The 19,898-nt window shown below is 40.4% G+C and overlaps 1 protein-coding gene across 6 annotated transcripts in view; it reads right to left on the bottom strand.

The window, feature by feature from the left end:
* Positions 1–19,898, bottom strand: part of PCNT (pericentrin) — an 89,007-nt gene that overhangs the window by 50,681 nt on the left and 18,428 nt on the right. For 4 of the 6 annotated variants that reach the window (XM_062602861.1, XM_062602878.1, XM_062602903.1 and 1 more), the window contains exons 8-20: positions 19,163–19,221; positions 18,817–18,991; positions 16,953–17,089; positions 16,334–16,445; positions 15,004–15,036; positions 14,108–14,372; positions 13,759–13,846; positions 12,526–12,742; positions 10,969–11,207; positions 7,796–8,271; positions 5,958–6,534; positions 4,451–4,684; positions 2,358–2,522 (exon numbers count right to left, since the gene is read on the bottom strand). In XM_062602861.1, the coding sequence (XP_062458845.1) occupies positions 2,358–2,522; positions 4,451–4,684; positions 5,958–6,534; positions 7,796–8,271; positions 10,969–11,207; positions 12,526–12,742; positions 13,759–13,846; positions 14,108–14,372; positions 15,004–15,036; positions 16,334–16,445; positions 16,953–17,089; positions 18,817–18,991; positions 19,163–19,221 (2,777 nt within the window). The remainder of the gene's footprint in view (positions 1–2,357; positions 2,523–4,450; positions 4,685–5,957; positions 6,535–7,795; positions 8,272–10,968; positions 11,208–12,525; positions 12,743–13,758; positions 13,847–14,107; positions 14,373–15,003; positions 15,037–16,333; positions 16,446–16,952; positions 17,090–18,816; positions 18,992–19,162; positions 19,222–19,898) is intronic. The other 2 variants (XM_062602870.1, XM_062602895.1) reach the window with 1 other exon arrangement.

Genomic DNA, 19,898 nt, shown 5'->3' with positions numbered 1-19,898 from the left:
CTAGCAGTAATTTACGTGGTTAAGACCTCCAATCAACAAAATTATGCTGAAATGATGATTTAGAAGTAATTAGGTAGATAAACGAACTATTTGAACGTGGTCAGGTCATTTCACACTGCTGAGATAGCAATGAGGATCAGACAACAGATAGGTAAGTCAATACAGAGATGGACAGAAGCCACTGGAAGCAATTTCAAGTAGTACAACACTCATAGTACTGAGTTCCACATAGGAACAATGATTTACCAGAACAAACTGAAAATCTACAAGGTAGATTTACACAGCTAAATGCTCTGGAAGCTCTTCAATTGTATCTCACCTCAGAGTGCTCCAAAGCACTCTAAAGGAAGGATTATCAGATATCCCCCACTCCTGCTCCAGTAAATACAGGAGGTGAAACAAGGTCCTGGGAACCCGTCCCAGGGAAGAGGCTAAAAATTACCCCAATTAGTAATTGTTTTTGCAATGCCAGAATGGGAAATGAGCCTTCTTGTTCATGGTATAAAAACCCTCAAGCCATTTGCTCTATGAACATTAATACACCCCAAGGAGATGGCTGCTATTTTCATTTATAAGTCAAGAAAGCAGTTTTTCTGCAGGGCATGAAGTAAGACTTCAGAACATTTGTAGTCACCCGAGCTGTCCTGGATCCTTTGTGGAAGACTCAGCCAGTCCTCACATTAGGTCAAACAGCAGAGTATTTAGCAGTTAGCAAGATACAAATGAACAGACACAGAGGAGGACAAGGACCTTCCTCAACCAGTACAATAAACTCATGGACTCTGAAACTGCCTGCCTCGTCTTCTCAGCAGCAGTGCATCCAGTAAAAGAGAATGTTGGGCTGTAAAAATGAACTCTGAATATCTAAAATCTACAAGGGGAGGCAAAGAAAGCAAGAAAGCATGGCTGGCATGAAGACAATGGAAGAAATGAGATGAGGGAAATAGGCAGGGGAAGGCTCATTGCAAAAACCTGTATCAGACCATGATTCAGTTCAGCCTGCCATTGCAAAGAGATCCAGTCAGTCTCTTCTGGGACTAAACACACATCACCAAGTTAACAAAGGCAAAAAAAGCCACAAGAGACAGCTGTACTAGCAGTAGCATTACCCCTGGCCAAATGTCAAGAAGAAGAGAGGTTTCTGGTGTCTCAAATGCTAATTTAGGTGCCTAGACAGCACAAGAGTGAGAAGACCAGGAATGACTTTGGGGGTATATGTGTAGCAGTCAGTCTAGTCCTGGCTTCTGTGGACTGAAGGCTGGGGTTCAGCTGAGGACAGAAAAGTCAAATATATCTCCAGAAGCTTTTTAGGATATACTTGTGTTCTCTGTTTCAAAAGACAGCTGCACCAGACAGAGAGAGGTCAAAGAATGACCACGAATACAGAGAGGAGCAGAGGCAGGAAACAGGAGAGACTTTCTGCCCATCTGCAGCACCCAGTTGTAGAGGTTTGTGGAACTGTTAGGAAAAGTCCCACCTCAAGTTGGAGCACTGACAGGAACAGTAAGGATCTGCTGAAATCTCTCAAGGAGCAGCAAATAAGGAGATGGTACTTCATCTAAGTTATGTGTGCTCAACAAGTTGCTTTCACCACATGCTCAGTACAGTGATAACACCGAGATGAATGTAAGCACTGACCTTAGTGTGCTGGCAAGTTTCTCTGTCTCTTCTGACACAGGTTGTGCCTTCTGCATAAATTTAATAATGTAACATGGTCTTGTCACCTAACCAATTGAAGGAAATTTGCACAAGGCTCAGATGATAGGCAATTACCGCATCACACACAAAGCCAAAGACAGAATCTTAAAAATGCTTATCAAGATGCATGTTTGGAACTCAAATGATGACCCCAAGAACGCAGAAATGAAGAATAACCACAAACAAAAATCTCCTGCACAAAGTGCTCACTGTCATCACACTCTTGGTAAAAGTTTAGATAACACTGAACGTGGCTTTATATACACAAGTGCAGTATACAAGGGATGATAGGCCAAGGGCATAGTTTATGCAGACAATAAGAAGAAAAAGTTTCAAATGACAAACTGAACAAATGTACGCAAGGAATGCTGGTTAGAGCAAAGACTGTTTAGTTTGTTTGAAGGACACCACTTCACATCCAATTCAGGATTTTAAGACAACGCCATAATAAATGCCATTAGTGTTGTAGTAACCCTGTAGTAAATACCATAACTGCTTACAAAACACTGCAGTGTTTCCAGTGCTGCTTTTCTAGTTCTAACATTGTGAGGCAAGACAATCTAACTCAGGTTGCTAATGTAGAGTCATACAGCTGAAGAACAAAAACGTTCACCAGTTTAGCAGCGCCTACTCTGAAGTTCAGTTCCACCAGCCCCTACCTTGAGCTGTGCAATCTGCTGCTCCAGCAGTACCTCCGACTGACACTTCAGCAGCTCAATCTCCTCCTGGAACTGGAGCTGCTGCTTCAATTTTACCTCCTCAAATTGAGCCAGAAGAGCTGTTCGTGCAGTTTCTACTTCAGATGCTGATGCAGAAGCATACATCTGCAGACAAATAAGTAACAGAAAAGATTTTAGCCACAGTGTTATAATTAAGCTAAAACCAAAACCATCCAGCTCAACCAGAGTATTTTCACAATAGCTCTCTCCAATCCTCAAGGTCACACACAGTTGCTATCTATCACCATGCTGACTATAGAAAAAAGCACGTCGATATGTACAATTAAGAAGCAACAAGGCATTAGATACCAAGTATCTCCTGTATCCATAGACCATTTAGGTCAGACTAACAAAGTATTCCCTACTTGTTCTTTCCAACAGATACTTCCCTAAGAGAAATTCAAAGAAACAAGGAAGAAAAAGGCAGAGAAAAAATACAGGGAGAATGTATTTTGTTGAGATGTGATTTCTCTTGCTCAAATGAGATTAAACATTACATAGCTATATTTAATGCAGTTATCCTATGAGATACAAAGTTAATCAAAAATACCAGAGAAAGATTTAAGGGTTTTCTGTTACTTTGTTTTGTTTTTTTTTGCTACTATCCTCTCTAAGAAAAGTCACTGTAGCCACCAGAATAGAGAGTATATATATAATATAGAAAAGTGAAGTCTTTATCACTTGTGGCTGCTTGCACCAACACAAGTCAGACAGTATAAAAGACTTCTTCCATTTCATTGTTTAAAGATAACTTAGTGTAGATGATCCAGTTTTTAGCCTTCAAGATGAAAGAAAACAATCAAGCTTACACATTTCCAACAAGAAGAAATGGTAAAGCTTTAAGGACAACTAGAAAGATTTCCAGCCCTCACTGAGAAAACATACATGGGAAAGTATTACCTACTATAATTTTATCTCTAACAAAAGAAGAAATCAATGTTAGCAAAGGTTATTTACAAAGGCCTGAAGTGAGCAGTTACTTTCCACAAATGGTTGATGAGCTAAATTGTTACCTATTAGTTTTCTATCAAAATGGCAGCTTTCAAATGTTGAATTAAATACACAGCAGGAACTCAAAAGAAAGCAGCCCCCACTCCAATAAAGAGAGCACTGCAAACAGGGACCTACATGTAAAAACTTAAATTGTCTTAAATTCTTTTAGATAAAGTAAGGCTTAAAAATGCTAACTTTGACTTATCTATTGGCACTGTTAGAATCATAGAATCATAGAATCGTTAGGGTTGGAAAGGACCTTAAGATCATCTAGTTCCAACCCCCTGCCGTGGGCAGGGACACCCTACGCTAAATTATTATCACCCAAGGCCTCGTCCAACCTGGCCTTGAACACTGCCAGGGATGGAGCATTCACAACCTCCCTGGGCAACTCATTCCAGTGCCTCACCACCCTAACAGGAAAGAATTTCCTTCTTATATCCAACCTAAACTTCCTCTGTGTAAGTTTTAACCCGTTACCCCTTGTCATGTTACTACAGTCTCTAATGAAGAGTCCCTCTCCAGCATCCCTACAGCCCCCCTTCAGATACTGGAAGGCTGCTATGAGGTCTCCACGCAGCCTTCTCTTCTCCAGGCTGAACAGCCCCAACTTCCTCAGCCTCTCTTCATACAGGAAGTGCTCCAGTCCCCTGATCATCCTCGTGGCCCTTCTCTGGACTTGTTCCAACAGTTCCATGTCCTTTTTATGTTGAGGACACCAGAACTGCACACAATACTCCAGGTGAGGTCTCACGAGAGCAGAGTAGAGGAGCAGGATCACCTCCTTCGACCTGCTGGTCACGCTCCTTTTAATGCGGCCCAGGATACGGTTGGCTTTCTGGGCTGCAAGCGCACACTGCCGGCTCATGTTCATTTTCTCATCAGCCAGCACCCCCAAGTCCTTCTCCCCTTTTGTTAAAGCAAAACCATCCAAAAAAGCATCTGGATATACCACCTTACTTCTAAGGTTAATAAAAATGCTTTTACTTTATGATAAACATTGGATTATTTTTGGGTTTAGGTACTAGCAACACTCTGACCTTTTCCTCATGCTCATGCTGTGCTTTTAGTTTCCCCAATTCTTTTTCCAGCTCTCTGGAGTATTCTTCCTTATGCTTCTTCATTTCTGTCTCATGAAGATCCTGAAGCTCTTGGAGGGCTTTTCTGTGCTTGTCCTCCATATTCAACACTTCTTCACGTAATATATCCAGGGCCAGACGTTTCTCCTCTTCCAGCAACCTTCTTTGATTTTGAAGAGCTGTGTTCAATTCATCCTGTGCAAGCATTAATTTTAAAAGGGGAGAAAAAGAATGAAGTACAAATATTTTTATAACCCGCACATGTCATGCTGTATCAAAGCTTAAGCAAACAGGAAAAATACTGCCTCATGAATGATGAGCAGGCATATACATAGAATCACAGAATGGTGTGGGTTGGAAAGGACCTTAAAGCTCATCTGGTTCCAACTCCCTGCCACAGGCAGGGACACCTTCCACTAGAGCAGGGTGCTCCAAGCCCCTGTGTCCATCCTGGCCTTGAACACTGCCAGGGATAGGGCAGCCACAGCTTCTCTGGGCACCCTCTGCCAGCACCTCAGCACCCTCCCAGGGAAAAGCTTCTTCCTTGTATCTAACCTGAACTTCCCTGTATCATTGAAATTACTTTATTTTTCCTATCTAGCAGAAATTTTAGACTCCCCTACTTACTCCTCTATCCATGGCATCACTCCCCCTCAGCACAATCTTCAATTTTATCTTTTTGAAGTTCTTTACACTCAAGAAGAATTAAAAAGCAGATTTAAGATTAGTTAGCATAGATAGGACAGAAGAAAAATGCACACCTTTCCCCACAAAGGACATCCTCTTAGCCTTTGTGGCGACAGAAACAAACGTAGAATCAGAAGTTTGAGAAGTGGGCATAGTGACAGTGCTTGAAAAACAGAACACTTCTCTCTGGAAGGCTCTGAAGTTTTAGCAGTGAGCTAAGCCTTCTTACCTCTTTGACTTGGAAAAGTCTTGGCATCATCTCTCACCCATCTGAACTCTCAAAAGAGCTGAAACCTCCACCCAAGATCTACTCACCAACAACCTGCTCCCAAAACCCTAACTGGAACCTTTAGAGATACCCTTCTTCTAGTCTTCCCTTTGATACTGTGCCACTGGGGAGGATCTTTAGAGTCCTAGAGATGAAGCTTAACCTACAGAATTGCATTTACTTTGTCCTAATCACTTCTGAAGAATTACTCTATCAGGCAGAGAAGCTCTGAAACACCAAATAGAGAGACCCTCCAATCTGAACTATGTTAAAAATATTTACCTAATTTGTACCTTTTCCACACAGAAAACTCATTAGTCTGGGCATTCAGGGAGGGGAGCAACAGACGGACTTAATTTTCAGCTTCAGTTTCCTATTTCAGCTCACAATAAGGCCACACATGAGTGTTAGCAGGAGATTGTCAAAATACACCCCAAGAACAAGGGAAAAGGGCATCCCACACCATGTACCATGAAATTTTACCTTCTATGCCAAGTTTTCTTCCTGACTCACCTTATGAGCTGCTTCTGTTTCAACAGCCACGGCTTTAAGTTTTTCCATATGAAGGGTAGCTAACTCAATTTTCAACTTATTTTGGGAAAGCTCAAGTTCTTCAGCATGCTTTAATTTCAACATCTGTACCTCCTGATCCAAGCGTGCTTGACCCATTTTATCCTTTTCATGGAGCTGTTCTGTGTGCTGCAGCTGTAGCTTCTCAAGGGCCTGACTGTGCTCATCTCTAATATTCTGAATTTCAGACAGGTAGGATGACTCTAAGGAATCCAGGTTTGATAAGTGTTTCACCTCCAGCTCATCAATTTGTGCCTGGTGCTTTGCCTGTAGTTCAGCAATACAAGCTTCAAGCTGGATCTGCTGTTTACTTTCTAGTGTAGATTTAAGTGCCTCAATTTCAGCTTGGTGCTTTGTGTGAAACTCAGCTGTAAGAGACAAAATTTGCTGCTTATGCTTCTCCTGTAACTGCTCATTTTGGAGTTCCAGTTCATCGACGTGTTTCTTTTTCAGCTCTTGCAGAAGAATCTCTTGCTCAGTTGTGAATTTCTGAGTCATGGCTTTGTGTTCCTCCATAAACCTAGATTATTTCCAAGAAAGTTAAGAGAATAGTGTCAAAAAGGCATTGCTTGCTTTGGTTTTAAGACGAACTAAAAATAAAACCCAAAGAAAAATAAGAAGACCTTGCTTAGCCTCCACAAATTTGACTTTGTGTTTCAAACACAACAAATTCAAAGCAAGCCACAATGATTTCATAGCCACATAATTGAAGGTTTATGCAGTATCACTTGCTAGTATCTGTTTACTACTAGGTAGAATGGCACCTCTATTAAATTACTAATAGAGAGCAACATACAAACATTGTTCACTCTCCCTGAGAGAATACTGCCATATGAGAGCATCTGGTATATAGCATACACATTGTCTACACCACAAATGTGTTATCTGTAAGTAAACCAACTGTGATAAGAATCATACCCAAAAACATGTGGTTAAGACTGAGACATAAAACCACTCTGGAAGAGGAGGTGGGATACCTGGGGGCTCCTCCAAACTCATTTCAGCTCTCTGAGGTCTGCCTAAAGCTTGATGCAGAAGATTTAGTACCAGAGATGCTGCAATTTACTGTAATCATCAAGTGTAGTATTTTTTGGATAGAGGCACCAATAATCGAAAAGAGATGGGCTATTTAAAGGCTGAATTTCTACTTTTAGTGTTTCCTTACTGTAATTATTTCCCTAATCTCATTCTGTGAGCATCTGTTTAGGGAGGAAAGAAGGGATAAATTTGAAGCAATGCATGCAAATACAAACATGCAGTTATTTGAGTATTTCCTTTAACACACTTAAAACAACGGGTACAGGAAGGGGAAGAAAAAGAGCAGTTACAGCTTTCCTGTTTAACCAGAGCTGCAGTATATCATATTCAGCCCATCAACCTCAGCATTCAGTGGTTAACACAAGCTTCATTCACCAGCTTGCTTAAATACATTTGAATTGACTGAAAACACTTAAAAAAACTGAGAATGTTTCCACTTCCATGTCCTGTAACACTTCCTCTAAAGCTGGTTTTCAGCTGTATGTTGTATTCTTAACTGCAACAAACATAACTTGACCACACTTTATTTGATTTGTTAGAATAGATTCAATGCATTTACATGAAGCAAAGCTGTAAACTGCAATGGACGGCATTACTGTTACTTTGGAGTGAGCTCTACATACATGAAGTTAGCTGATGCCATCAAGTGACCAACTTACATCACTACCTTACATCTAAAATAAGAGCAGCAATAACAATGACTGAACTGGCAAGTGAAGAGTGCTCAAACACTTGGGACTTACTTGGTTTGTGCTTCCATAAGTTTCAGCGCACATTCTTCCTGCAGACAAAGTGTGGCCTTTTCCATTTCTTTTGCCATAAGTGTTTTGGCTGCCTGCAGGTCAGCATCATACTGCTCCTGAGCTTTCTGCACAGCCTGTGCACTTGCAAGGCTGTCCTCTAGCTGCTGCAAGTTGTTTTGCTGCTCTTTTACCAGTTTCTCCAATTCCAGAATTCTGGCAGCTTGGTGATCTTGAAGTTGATTCATTTCAGCTTCACGAAGTTCAAACTCCTTTTGTAACTTCTGCTTCTCACATTCGCCTCTGTTCTGCAGTTCTATACGCAACAGTGATAATTTCTCCTCTGCTTGGATCCTCTGGTCCTCACTTTCACATTTCCATTTGTTCTCCTTTTCTTTGTACATAGTCTCTATCTTCTGGACTTCTTCTCTGGCTTCTCTTAATTTATTCTTGTGATCCTCAGCCATTTCATGTTTTATCTGTGAACACAGTTTTGCATAAAATACCAAAACCAAACTGACAAGTGCAAAATGAACATTCTCAGGCATTTAAGGTCTTGGAGAGATTCAATTCTTGCAGTGAAATAAAATACTGTTTACTTCCAGATAAAAGTAAGGCTGAAATGTCAATTCATAGCTATTTTAATTCAATGCATTATTAAGAATTAACTGGGGTAAGGAAGAAAAAATTAAGGCAAAATCCTAGAATTAATAAGATACTCCGTGTTCTTTTCCCCTGGGGCCACTTACCTTCATTTCAGGAGTTCAACTTAAAAAAACCACAGAATCACAGACTTGTTTGGTTTGGAAAGGACCTTAAAGCTCATCCAGCTCCAACCCCTGCCACAGGCAAGGACACCTTCCACTAGAGCAAGTAGTGGAAGCCCCTGTGTCCAACCTGGCCTTGAACACTGCCATGGACGGGGCAGCCACAGCTTCTCTGGGCACCCTGTGCCAGCGCCTCAGCATCCTCACAGGGAAGAGCTTCTGCCTAAGAGCTCATCTCAATCTCCCCTCTGGCAGGTTAAAGCCATTCCCCTTGTCCTGTCCCTATGGGCCTTTGTCCAAAGCCCCTCTCCAGGTTTCTTGTTGGCCCCCTTTGGGCTTGATTAAAAACCTCTTTTAAACCTCTCATCTCCCTTCGTGTTCCAGCTCCAGATACTTTATATGCAGTATCCAAGTCCATCACCAGGACAGTTCTCTCATGTAGCATTAAAAGCAGTATAAAAAATTCATAGCATAAAAACAGAAGCCAAAGCACCGAAAGACTGTTCAAGTGACAAAAGGCAGAAAAAGTCTCTAAAAATACACTGAGCTGGTAAACAAACAAATAGTAAGCTAAGAAAACAACAAAATCATCTCTTAAGAAAAAATTAAAGGCTAGTAATATCACACAGGACTGTAAAAGCAGTAACAGATCACATCGGTGTGAAGTCCACTCTTCTGTTTTCACTTGGAAAGTTCATTTTGAACAAATAAGCATTCATTTATACTACAACCTAAATGATGAGGCAGAAAAGGCAAAAACCCCAAGGATTTTGATTAACACACAATCCATGATGATTTTGCTGGGTTTCACTGGAGAAACAATAGAGGAAACTGGTTCACCCTGCTTCTGAGAGATAGACATCAGACGGCAAGCAAAACATGGATTTCCAGACAGAGGATCAGCATGTGGGCCAGGCTCATTTCAGACACCACATTCTGCATACACCTATCTTTTATCCAGCCAGCAGTGCCACAAACAAGAGGCGGTAGAAGTAACTATTAATACTGAAGGCTTCACTACTGGAAGCTTCAGGTGAGTCTCCATGTCCTCTCCAGTCTGTAACTGTTTTCTCTGGCCTTCTCCACCAGATTTTAAGTCTACAAAAGGATGCTCATTCTCTCTCGTTAAAAAGGAAGGAAAAGAGGACTTGAGAAATAAGAGCTTCACCCATCTAATTCTCTCAAGTATTCAAATACTAGAACAAATTAAGCAAAGAATTAACATCTGAGCTAAGGTTATCCTCAGATGGGACAGCTGACTTAACAGGTAAAAGAGAAGGTTTGTAAGGACGCAAGGGTTGGTCTCTTCTCCCAAGTAACAAGAGGGAATGGCCTCAGGCTGTGCTGGGGAGGTTTAGACTGGATATTAGGAGCAATTCCTACCCCCAGAGAGTGTCAAGTACTGGAATAGGCTGCCCAGGGCAGTGGTGGAGACATCATCCCTGCAGGTATTTAAAAGATGTCTCTAAGTGCCATGTCTACACATGTTTTAGCAGTAGTGCTGGCAGTGAACAGTTGGGTTTGATGAACTCAAAGGTCTTTTCCAACCTGAAGAAGTCTATGATTCTGAGGTGCCAGACAGGATTCTCTTTACCTACAAATTCTAACAGCTACACCTAAGCAAAGCCAAAGCAGAAGTCTCTTGTCCAGTTCTCAATTCTTCCCTCCAAAAATGCCATGAAAAGTTACTTCTGGTTATTTGCTTCAAAGACAGAAATTTCTCAGAGAGGACCTGTTCAGCAGAGAATATTTTCCATCTGCCTCTGTGCTTTCTGCTGAATTCTCCATTACCACATGACATAGAATCATAGAATAGTTAGGGTTGGAAAGGACCTTAAGATCATCTAGTTCCAACCCCCCTGCCATGGGCAGGGGCACCTCACACTAAACCACTTCACCCAAAGCTTCGTCCAACCTGGCCTTGAACAATGCCAGGGATGGAGCATTCACAACCTCCCTGGGCAACCTATTCCAGTGCCTCCCCACCTTACAGTAAAGAATTTCTTCCTTATATCCAATGTAAACTGCCCCTGTTTAAGTTTTAACCCGTTACCCCTTGTCCTGTCACATTAAAGAGTCCCTCCCCAGCATCCCTAGAGCCCCCATTCAGATACTGGAAGGCTGCTATGAGGTCTCCACATAGCCTTCTCCAAGGCTGAACAGCTCCGTAACGCAACTGTACCATATTACTTTTGCACCAGGACAGGGATGCGCTGCAGGGAGACGTTCAGGATGAGGACCTTTTGTATTCCAATATTTGTGTGTACCCATGCAAGTCCATTTAAAGCTGAAGCTATGATCACTAACTATGCACTTTTAAAGATAAGTACTGCTTCTATCTCCCTTGGTCTTCCCAACAGATCTGAGCTTGCCCAACTCTCTGCTAAACATTACTGTAATACATGTTACCTTTTCCATTTCCTCTTTCAGGTGCTTTTCATTCTGCACAGAGGAATGTTTTTGTTTAGCGATCTCCTCCTTTAAGTGCTCTATTTCTTCCAGAAGCTCTGCAATACGCTGTTTCTCAGAGTTGAGAAGGGAGAGCTTAGCTTTGTGCTCTTCCTCCAGCACAGATACTCGCTCAGCCACCTCCATTTCAACCTGACGTGCTGCATCTTGAGCACTCCGTAGGTGCAGTTTGGTGATTTCTGAAAAGCAAAAAGAAAACAAAACAATAAAATGATGTTCTGGAACTCCTTTTATTTTAATAGGTTTTATTAATGCACAGAAATAAAGCTGATGTTGTCAGCTGCGCAGTTTATCAGCAGCCATATTAACTTGAGATCAACAAGAGCCCCTTATCAAGATGATTTTGTACCTTGTTGCACTTTATCGTCACCTTTGAAATGTATCAGTATCCACCTCCCTCCTCCAGCAACAGCCACAGGACCTGACTTTCTTTTGGGAAATGCAATGGCAGATTCATACAAGCTTTATCTCCTCTTCTGCACATGCTTTTTACATAAGGCATTTCCCAAGAAAGGCAGATGGGAGAAATCTCTAAACATTTTAAGCACTTTTTATATACCTGTCTAGTATTAAAAATAAAAGAAAAATAAGAAAGAAATATAACTGCAGATGTTAAGTCATATTGATCCTTCTAACCAATATACGGTGGAATATAGCTATAGCTGCATGTTATATAGCTAACTGTAAAGTATGGATTATAAAGTCATACTATGCTCCAACATTGCAGATACAACAACTGCCATGATAGCTTAACCTGCACCTCAATATATGCATTTCACACTGACTCAATACAAGGTGGTATATTTCTATAAATTATAATTCCAAGAAAAGCAGCAATGGTTAGGCAATGATATTAACCTATGATCACATAAGGAAGTCTCATTAAATTTAGTCTTAAAAGGAACTTTAACCTGAACTCCACAGTAAACAAAACCTATTACAAATTTTGCTCCTTCGAAATACTTTCCTCTGTGTTCAAAAACTTCATCCTAATACATCTGCCAACTAGTGGAAAACACAGGAGAAAAAGGAAATATTAACATTAAATGAGCAGAGCACTGTCAAACCCTCGAAACACAGGCAAAAGAGGTATGGAACATAGAAGTGGGTGTACTCTATGGAACTGGCCTATTTCACACAAACAGAGGAGGCATTTAACGTAACTGACAGACAAGACTAAGAAATTCTCAAATACATATCAATTCAGGAATTGACAGTGCCCTCCCAGGCATCAAGAAGGAAAACCTGATCAGCTCCGCAGCTGCAGTACATTTTACTACACAATAACCAGTTTCAGGTAACCATATCTTTTATGGGCATGTTGAGTTGTGCTTCCAAAGTCAAAAAGCAAAGTGCTGGATGCCAGGGCTTAACACACGTTCCCTATAGTTTATGGAAGATAATAACAAATCAAAAACTGAAAAGCCTATTTAAAGGAAAATATAAGTGCCGCAAGCAGCTTACTATTTTGCTTCCCAGTCTGTCAGATCATCTTACCTTTTAAATGTTCTTCTGAAAGCTGGGCACGGAGCTGCTCAAGTTCTAAGCAATGCTTTCTTTTCATTTCCTCAATTTCTGTTCTATATTTGTCTGACAGATCCATTTTCATTTTCATTAGGTCCTCTTTATATTGAAGTGCAAGGGAAGATCTTAAGGAATCTAATTCACACCTGTGTTGTTCTTTAAGTTGTACTTGCAAACAGGCAAGTTCTTCCTACACAAGAAATGGGTTAGAGAAAGACATCTTCAGCTTTGAAGAAACCATGCCAAGTATCTTTCAGTGACAGCAGCAATATAAAGCACCTGCTCAACAGGCATGTATCTGGTTTCCAAAAAACCTGCTGGCTTTGCTCTGTTCCTGCTGCTCCATCTGCTGCTAGAGCAGCAGAGCCCCTCAAGATAGATATGCTTTGGAACCATGCCACAAGGCAGTTCTGAGTTTCAGGAGCTGTTTGAGTGTATAATAGAGGGGGAAGTCCCACATACATCTGGGTAGAAAAACTATTGACTTTCAGCAATTAAGAGAGCCCTTTGTGTACACCACAGAACTTAAAATAACCATCTATTATGAATGCAGCTTCATACTCAGCTAGGTAATCAAATATCAGCAAGAAAACAGGTATGATGTGTACATTCCTCATAACTCATGTATTTTTTTGTGTGATTTACTAATAAAATGGAGCTCATGTTGTCCTGGGGATGCCTTTTCTCCTTGTCATTCCCTTACTAAAAATAAAATACATTAACTGTATAATTAATTTTGAAAAGAAAAATCTAAAACTAAAACCAAAAGGAAAAATCCTTTTTGAAACACTCAGTTCACTTCAAGTAAGTTGAGCAAAGAAGTTCTTAAATTACAATGAGGTACATAAAAATAGGTGTGTAAATAGAAGAGGGACCAAATTAGCAACTGCATTTGAAGGGAACAGGCAGCAATAGAAGGCACAACTACCACAGAAGCTATAGAGAAGAGAAACACCATAAGCTCTGCACTTGTGTAGAAAAGCCTTGATAAGCTCCTTACTAGGCTTACAGGATAACCCAAACAAAGGGCATAAAATCACAGAACACTGTTTCATCTGTTCTGCTAGGCTGAGAACTGATAATTTACAATATAATTGTCAAAAATAATTAAGCCTGTCTCAAAAATGTCTCAAATTAACATCTGACATCAATTTTCATATAGGTCATGTAATGAACAGTAGAACTTTATTATACCAAAAATCCTACCTGATGTCGTTCCAGCTGTTGATTTAGTTGAACAAGCGTATCCTTTCTCTCTTTCTCAGCAGCCTCTTCAAAAACTGTGACAGAAGAACTGAGAAAAGAGGTTTCAAGTTTAAGACTGGAATGTGTCACAAATTAAGTGAATTTGCTGATTTACGATGCACTGGAAGTAGGCACAAAGCAACTAACTGCTCAGGAATGAACACTCGTGACTTCCATCACTGGGTTTCTAACTACAGATTGCTTAATGCTCAATCCCAATATATTTAGAAGCTAACATCATCTTTAGTATTAAAAATATAATGTAAGCAATGCTGTCACAACATGAGATAAAGGGAAAAGGAATAGTCACCTGATGTCCCCTGCTTGATCTTGACTCATTTCCAACTCTGACAGTGAATAGTCCTTCAGCTCTTGCAGTCTCTGATGCAGCAAAGTCAATTCTTCTCTGTAGTTTTCTTCAGCAACCTTTAGCTTCTTTTCAAAGTAAAGTCTCAGTTGCTCCAATTCAGCTTCATGCTCACTTTTTCTCTGCTGACACTGTTGTTCAAATTCTTGTTTTAAACGCTCTATTTCTTCCACCTGTGATGCACGAGCCAGAAGCTGCTCTTTTAGCTCTGGAATGGAGGCAAAACCAACTAAAGCACTCAGAAGCACATATCTTTAGGCTAAATCATAATGTGAAGTTCAGCCGTATTTTAATTGTTGAGACAGGGGTAAAATGTTATACCAGAAGCTACATAATAAAATAAACTTCTAAAGACAAAATGTTACCTCCTCAGAAGACAGTAAACCTATGTTCTTCATTTACACTGCATTCAGAGAAACCATCCTCATGACAAGAATCAAAACTACCAGAAAACTGTTAGACCTCCTCATTTCCTTGTGTTTCAGGTCTGGGCTAGTAACATGCAGAGTCCTGCAATACTGCTTAATCATCACATAGGCTCACTGTAGCAGTTACTGATAACACCACCAATGGGATAGGCAAGGGGAGTCCAATCTGGCATGGGTAGGTTTTGCCTAACCAGTAAAGTCTGCCAGCACAATAGTAACCCTGAGAAGTGTTTAACAGTTTTGAACTGGCATATCATTTGTACATCAGAGCAGTGATCCTATGATCCAGCTGCCACCACCACAAGTCCCCAAATCAATCTAAATGCATTGCCAAAGGATCACTCAAGTGAAGAAAAGCAGAGGAAAACAAACCACTTTTAAGATCTCACACGCCAAAAGAGATATCCTCACCTGGACCATGGACTTGCATTCTGGCTTCACCATCTCAAGCAAGATGAAGAAGAAACAGAAAGGGTCCAAAGAATGGGAATGTGGGCAGTTAGAAACATGGAGAGACATTTGAAAGGTTAATAAAGATCAGGGCTACAGAGAGGAAATATAAGAATTCCAGCAAATACTATAAAGTGGTATCTGCTATAATTTTGTAATATCAAAACAGATCTGAAAAAGTCAAGGTAAAGTCTGTTCAATAAAGTTTTGTTTAATACATTTAAATCTTGAAGCAAAAATCTTAAGATATATAATGCATATGGTCAGATTTCAGCCAGCCATTATTTTCTCTCACGTTTTAAAACTTTTTCATAAGCTTAATACAGATACACATAAGACTAATTCTAGTGTGAGGCAGGGGGCTGGAACTAGATGAATCTTAAGGTCCTTTCCAACCCAAATCATTCTATGACTCTATAAAACCTATTACCTTTAACTGCTGTGCACAATGTTTTTCCTTTTGTTGCTTTTAGAGTATATGTTTATTTTTTAAACAGAAGCATCATCATGGAAAAAGGAGGGTATTTTTAGCCTTATAGGAAAACAACACTGTCATGCATTCTGATTTCAGAAGTATCACGTGAATGTTTTTGGTTTAAATTAGACAACTCTTTATTCCAGGGCTTTTCTGTATTGAAGAATTAGTAGCCTTTCAAAAGATGACAAATCTCCATTTTGAGTGTCAATGAAAAATGCATTTTACTTGCCTCAAAACCAAAAGGGGGAAAAAAAGCCACTTCTACCTCAAGATACAACCTAATCACATTTTAAAATATTTCTGCCTTTCTGCCTTTTTTTAAGCAGATTCATCTCTTATCTCCAAATAAAACAGTCACAATAAACTACTCGAAGCTATAAATTAAGCAGTGAGCTTTACTGCCTACCTACAATTGTTTGCTCAATTTAATTCATACCTGCTCCCATACTGAATACAAATAGGAGCATATGATTGCACTGACCAGCATTTTCCTCCTTTTTTAACTACATCATACTTAATTTGACATTGCAATGAAAAATGTTTGGTTTCCACTAACAATTTTGACAGTGTGCATGAAAGAGGGGCAAGGGAAAGGAAAACCACAGGAGGGAGCTTTTCTCCATAGCAACACCATACTTTTTGACACTGCAGAATCAACTACACATCTGACACTGACTCACCGCTCACTTCAGAAACAGAACACTGTGACCTACCTGTGTGTTCTGGTACATGAGCACAAGTATTTTGTGTCTATAATGTGTACTTCTATATGAAGAAGAGGGAAAAAAGAAAGTGCATCAGTTCTGAACCTACCACTTAGCTCTTGTCGATTTGCTCGGGTACTGTCAAGTTGAGACCAAAGGTGCCTGACTTCTTCTTGCGAACGAGTCTTGAGTTCTTCATGCATGACCTGAAGTTTCTCCAGCTATGGAAGACATGTTAAATACCCAAAACTCCTCAACTTCTTAAACCAATTTCATTCTAATTACTTATTTGATAAGCAACAGACAGTTCTTACAGTGATAGGTAGAAATGCTTAGTGGTAATCTCAGCAACTCATCCAGGCAATCAGAGATATGGAGTAGCACTTGACTGTTAGACCCACTCCTCTGAGAGAGACAAATTTATTCTTAATGCTATGTTTATCAGCAGTGGCAAAAATAAAGCAGTAGTTATATAAAAACGAAACACAAGAATCAGAAAATTAAGCACATAAATAAAGATGAAGAAACAGCACCAAATGGCACAAAGGCAACTGCATTCAAAAGATTCTGAATTACTGGAAAATCCCAGAGTATTTGCCTGCTTCATGAGTTGAGTATTAGTTCGTCAATACAATCCCTAAATAACAAGCAAGTCACCAAAACTGCATGTATATTGTCTAGGTTTTGCTATAAAGAATCACCCTAAATGAGTGTTTATTATTTTTTACCTCTTTCTGAAGATTCTCTTCTTTTTCTTGGCTTTTCATCTTCATATTTTCTAGGAGTTGGTTATGTTCAGCCTGCAGCTGCTGTTGTAATTCTGTAATGGCTAACTGGTGCTGCTCCTCCAGTTCTATACATTTTACTGAAATTAAAAGCGAGTTCTGTTACACCATCATTCCAGGTACTGAATAACCTGTACAGCTTTTATGCAACTGAAATAGAAATGCACGTCTCTAGACTAAAATGGTAGCTCAGAGGGAATCACAAAATACTTGAAGAGTAAAGCATTTGAAAGTCAAACATCTCCACACAGTACTTCCAAGTCTCTGCATCTCTGCTGTTAGCCAAGAAATAACCAACAGTAGTGCTAGAGGGATGAGCATCTGCTCTCTGCTCACACAAACAAACATCCTGAACTAGAAACCCATGTCAAGGGAAACAAGCATTTCTTCCAGATCCAACAAACAAAGAATTTCTCCTAAGACCAAGAGATGAACAGGAAGGACTAGGAAAGTTCACACCAAGTATGCTCTGCCTCAGCACTGAGCATTCTCTGAATCTTCTAAATGTGCTACTACCTCATCTGGTCAACAAATCTTGACCTGCACAGAAAGAATCTGCAATCAAGTGACCACATGTCAGCCCCAGTGAGCTGCAAGGGATGCCATGTTATCCTCACAGAACAGATTTTAATGATAGAGGTTCAGGGAAATCCAGTAAAGCTAGTGCAGGCTGGGAAGAACTAGCATGTTCTCACAGCAGCCAAAGGTGAGCCAAACACTGAAAGCATCCAGTCCTTGGCAGGCCAAAAAGGCTATGCTTCACTTCTGAAACCTGGTCCTGCTGCCTCCTGCCAGCATCATCCAACACCCTTAATACTGCATTTGCATTTACCCAGACAGAGTATTACAGAATCACAGAATAGCTGAGGTTGGAAGGGACCACCAGGGGTCATCTAGTCCAACCTCCATGCTCAAGCAAGGTTCCCTAGAGCACATTCCTCATTTCCCATGTCTCTCACCTGAATAGCGCCTCAGAAGCTAGGCAACCTGAGTAACTATCACTCTTCACTTCTTGGCATTCTGCACCTAGTATCTCCTTTTCATGCCATCACTGATAGCAGATCTGACACTGTTGCGGCAGTCAGCCACTATCTTAACATGTCAGATTCTGAGACCTACACAAACTGTTCCTAGTTCTATCTGTACCTCAGCAAAAGGCATAAACAGATGTACCTGTTAATGAAAACCTCAGTTACAGTATAAAAAAGTTACTTCCAGAACAGTGTCTAAAAAAGCTACTGTTCCATTAAGCTGTAACTAGTCCCAGAGCAAACCTAGTGGGTTTTTTGTTAGAAGCAGCTGCTATTGATAATAACCAATAGAATTTTGGTTAATTCACTAACTGCCAAAGCTGGTTTTCAGCTGGAAGCAAAACAGTACCTCCCTTTAATACACTTGAAGGAAAACATAGTCTATCTCATACCATATAGAAATCAAAGCACAAGACAGCTAACGATGCTCTAAACAATTTTTCATTTACTTAGAACCACAGACTGTTTGTGTTGGAAGGGAGCTTAAAGCTCATCCAGTTCCAACCCCTGCCATGGGCAGGGACACCTTCCACTAGAGCAGGTTGCTCTAAGCCCCATCCAACCTGGCCTCGAACACTGCCAGGGATGGGGCAGCCACAGCTTCTCTGGGCACCCTGTTCATGTGTCATCCAGTTTTCAAGAGTCTTATGCCATTGACTCAGTTTTTGAGTACACAGATATAGCTTGCATTTGTTTTTTATGCAGGTTCTAAAAACACTTAGCTAGCTTTGCCATTGTTCAATAAATACAACTGCTTCCTACACCATGGCACTTACTTTTAGACTGTTCATTCTCCAGAGAAAGATGACCCAGCTCTGCTTTGACTTTTTCTAATTCCACCTCCAGAGTTTTCTGTAGTTCCACCATTTCTGTCTGATGTTTTCCAGATAGCTCTTCAACCATGTTTTTTAAATGCATATCAGACTCCAAATCCCAATCTCTTTTGAGAGTCTAAGAGAGGAAGATTTGCATTATTAAAGCAAACACACTCAGTAAATGAGTACTTTTCTCCTCCATTTATTTGTCCTCTACAATAAATATGTAGCAAACACAGGACTTCTACCACCTCTAGTTTACTGAAAGGAGTTTAACTTTTTCTTGTATGAAGAACAGAATTTGTACCTCTAATGCCTGGGTATGTTTCTCTTCCATTTCCAATTCTATTTTCTTTCTCTGATCAACTGTGAAATAAAATACTAATTAATAAATTTACATTAAATGTTATGATTAAATGATAAGTAGAAATATGGGTGAGATTACCATTTCCTGCATCAAACCCAGGTGCAGGCATGCAACAGGGTAAGGTAGCAGGTTCTATCCAAACCCATACCTCTAATCCTAAAGATATACAATCAAATGCCTATCAGTGTCATTTTAGATGCTAGCATTTCAGTGTACATCACTCCGAAGTGTTTGAATCATCTCTATCTCCAGAGACACAGCAAAAGAGTCCCAGGCAGCAGCAAGAAGGAAACTCTTCATATTTCTTCTAAGAATGCCTAAGAAACAGACTGCAAGACAGATGCTATTATCTGATCACTGCTATTATCACTGACACCAATGGCTTCTTCCTTCCCAGCTCCTCCCCGTATTGATTCCAGCTTCTTGTTCAGCACCCATCTTGGTCTGCAGGAACCCTGAAAGGGCCCGTCAGTCACCTTCTCACAGCTTTTAAGTATCATTGCCTTAGCATGCAACCTTATTTCAAGTGTTCCAGTGGGAATTGAAAATTCAAGAGTTGATGCCAGCTACCCAGCTAATGGTCCAGAAGAGAAAGAAGTATCATCTAAGCGACAAGACAGTGTCCCAGCACCCAGGTTAGTTGGGACATGGCCTCATAGCCTCCTTGAGGAGAAAT

Source organism: Pezoporus occidentalis, unplaced genomic scaffold (assembly GCF_034315485.1).
Source record: "Pezoporus occidentalis ecotype Australia unplaced genomic scaffold, CSIRO_AGI_Poc_V1 ctg118, whole genome shotgun sequence".
Classification (NCBI taxonomy): Eukaryota; Metazoa; Chordata; class Aves; order Psittaciformes; family Psittacidae; genus Pezoporus; species Pezoporus occidentalis.
This window is presented reverse-complemented; position numbering and strand designations above follow the sequence as displayed.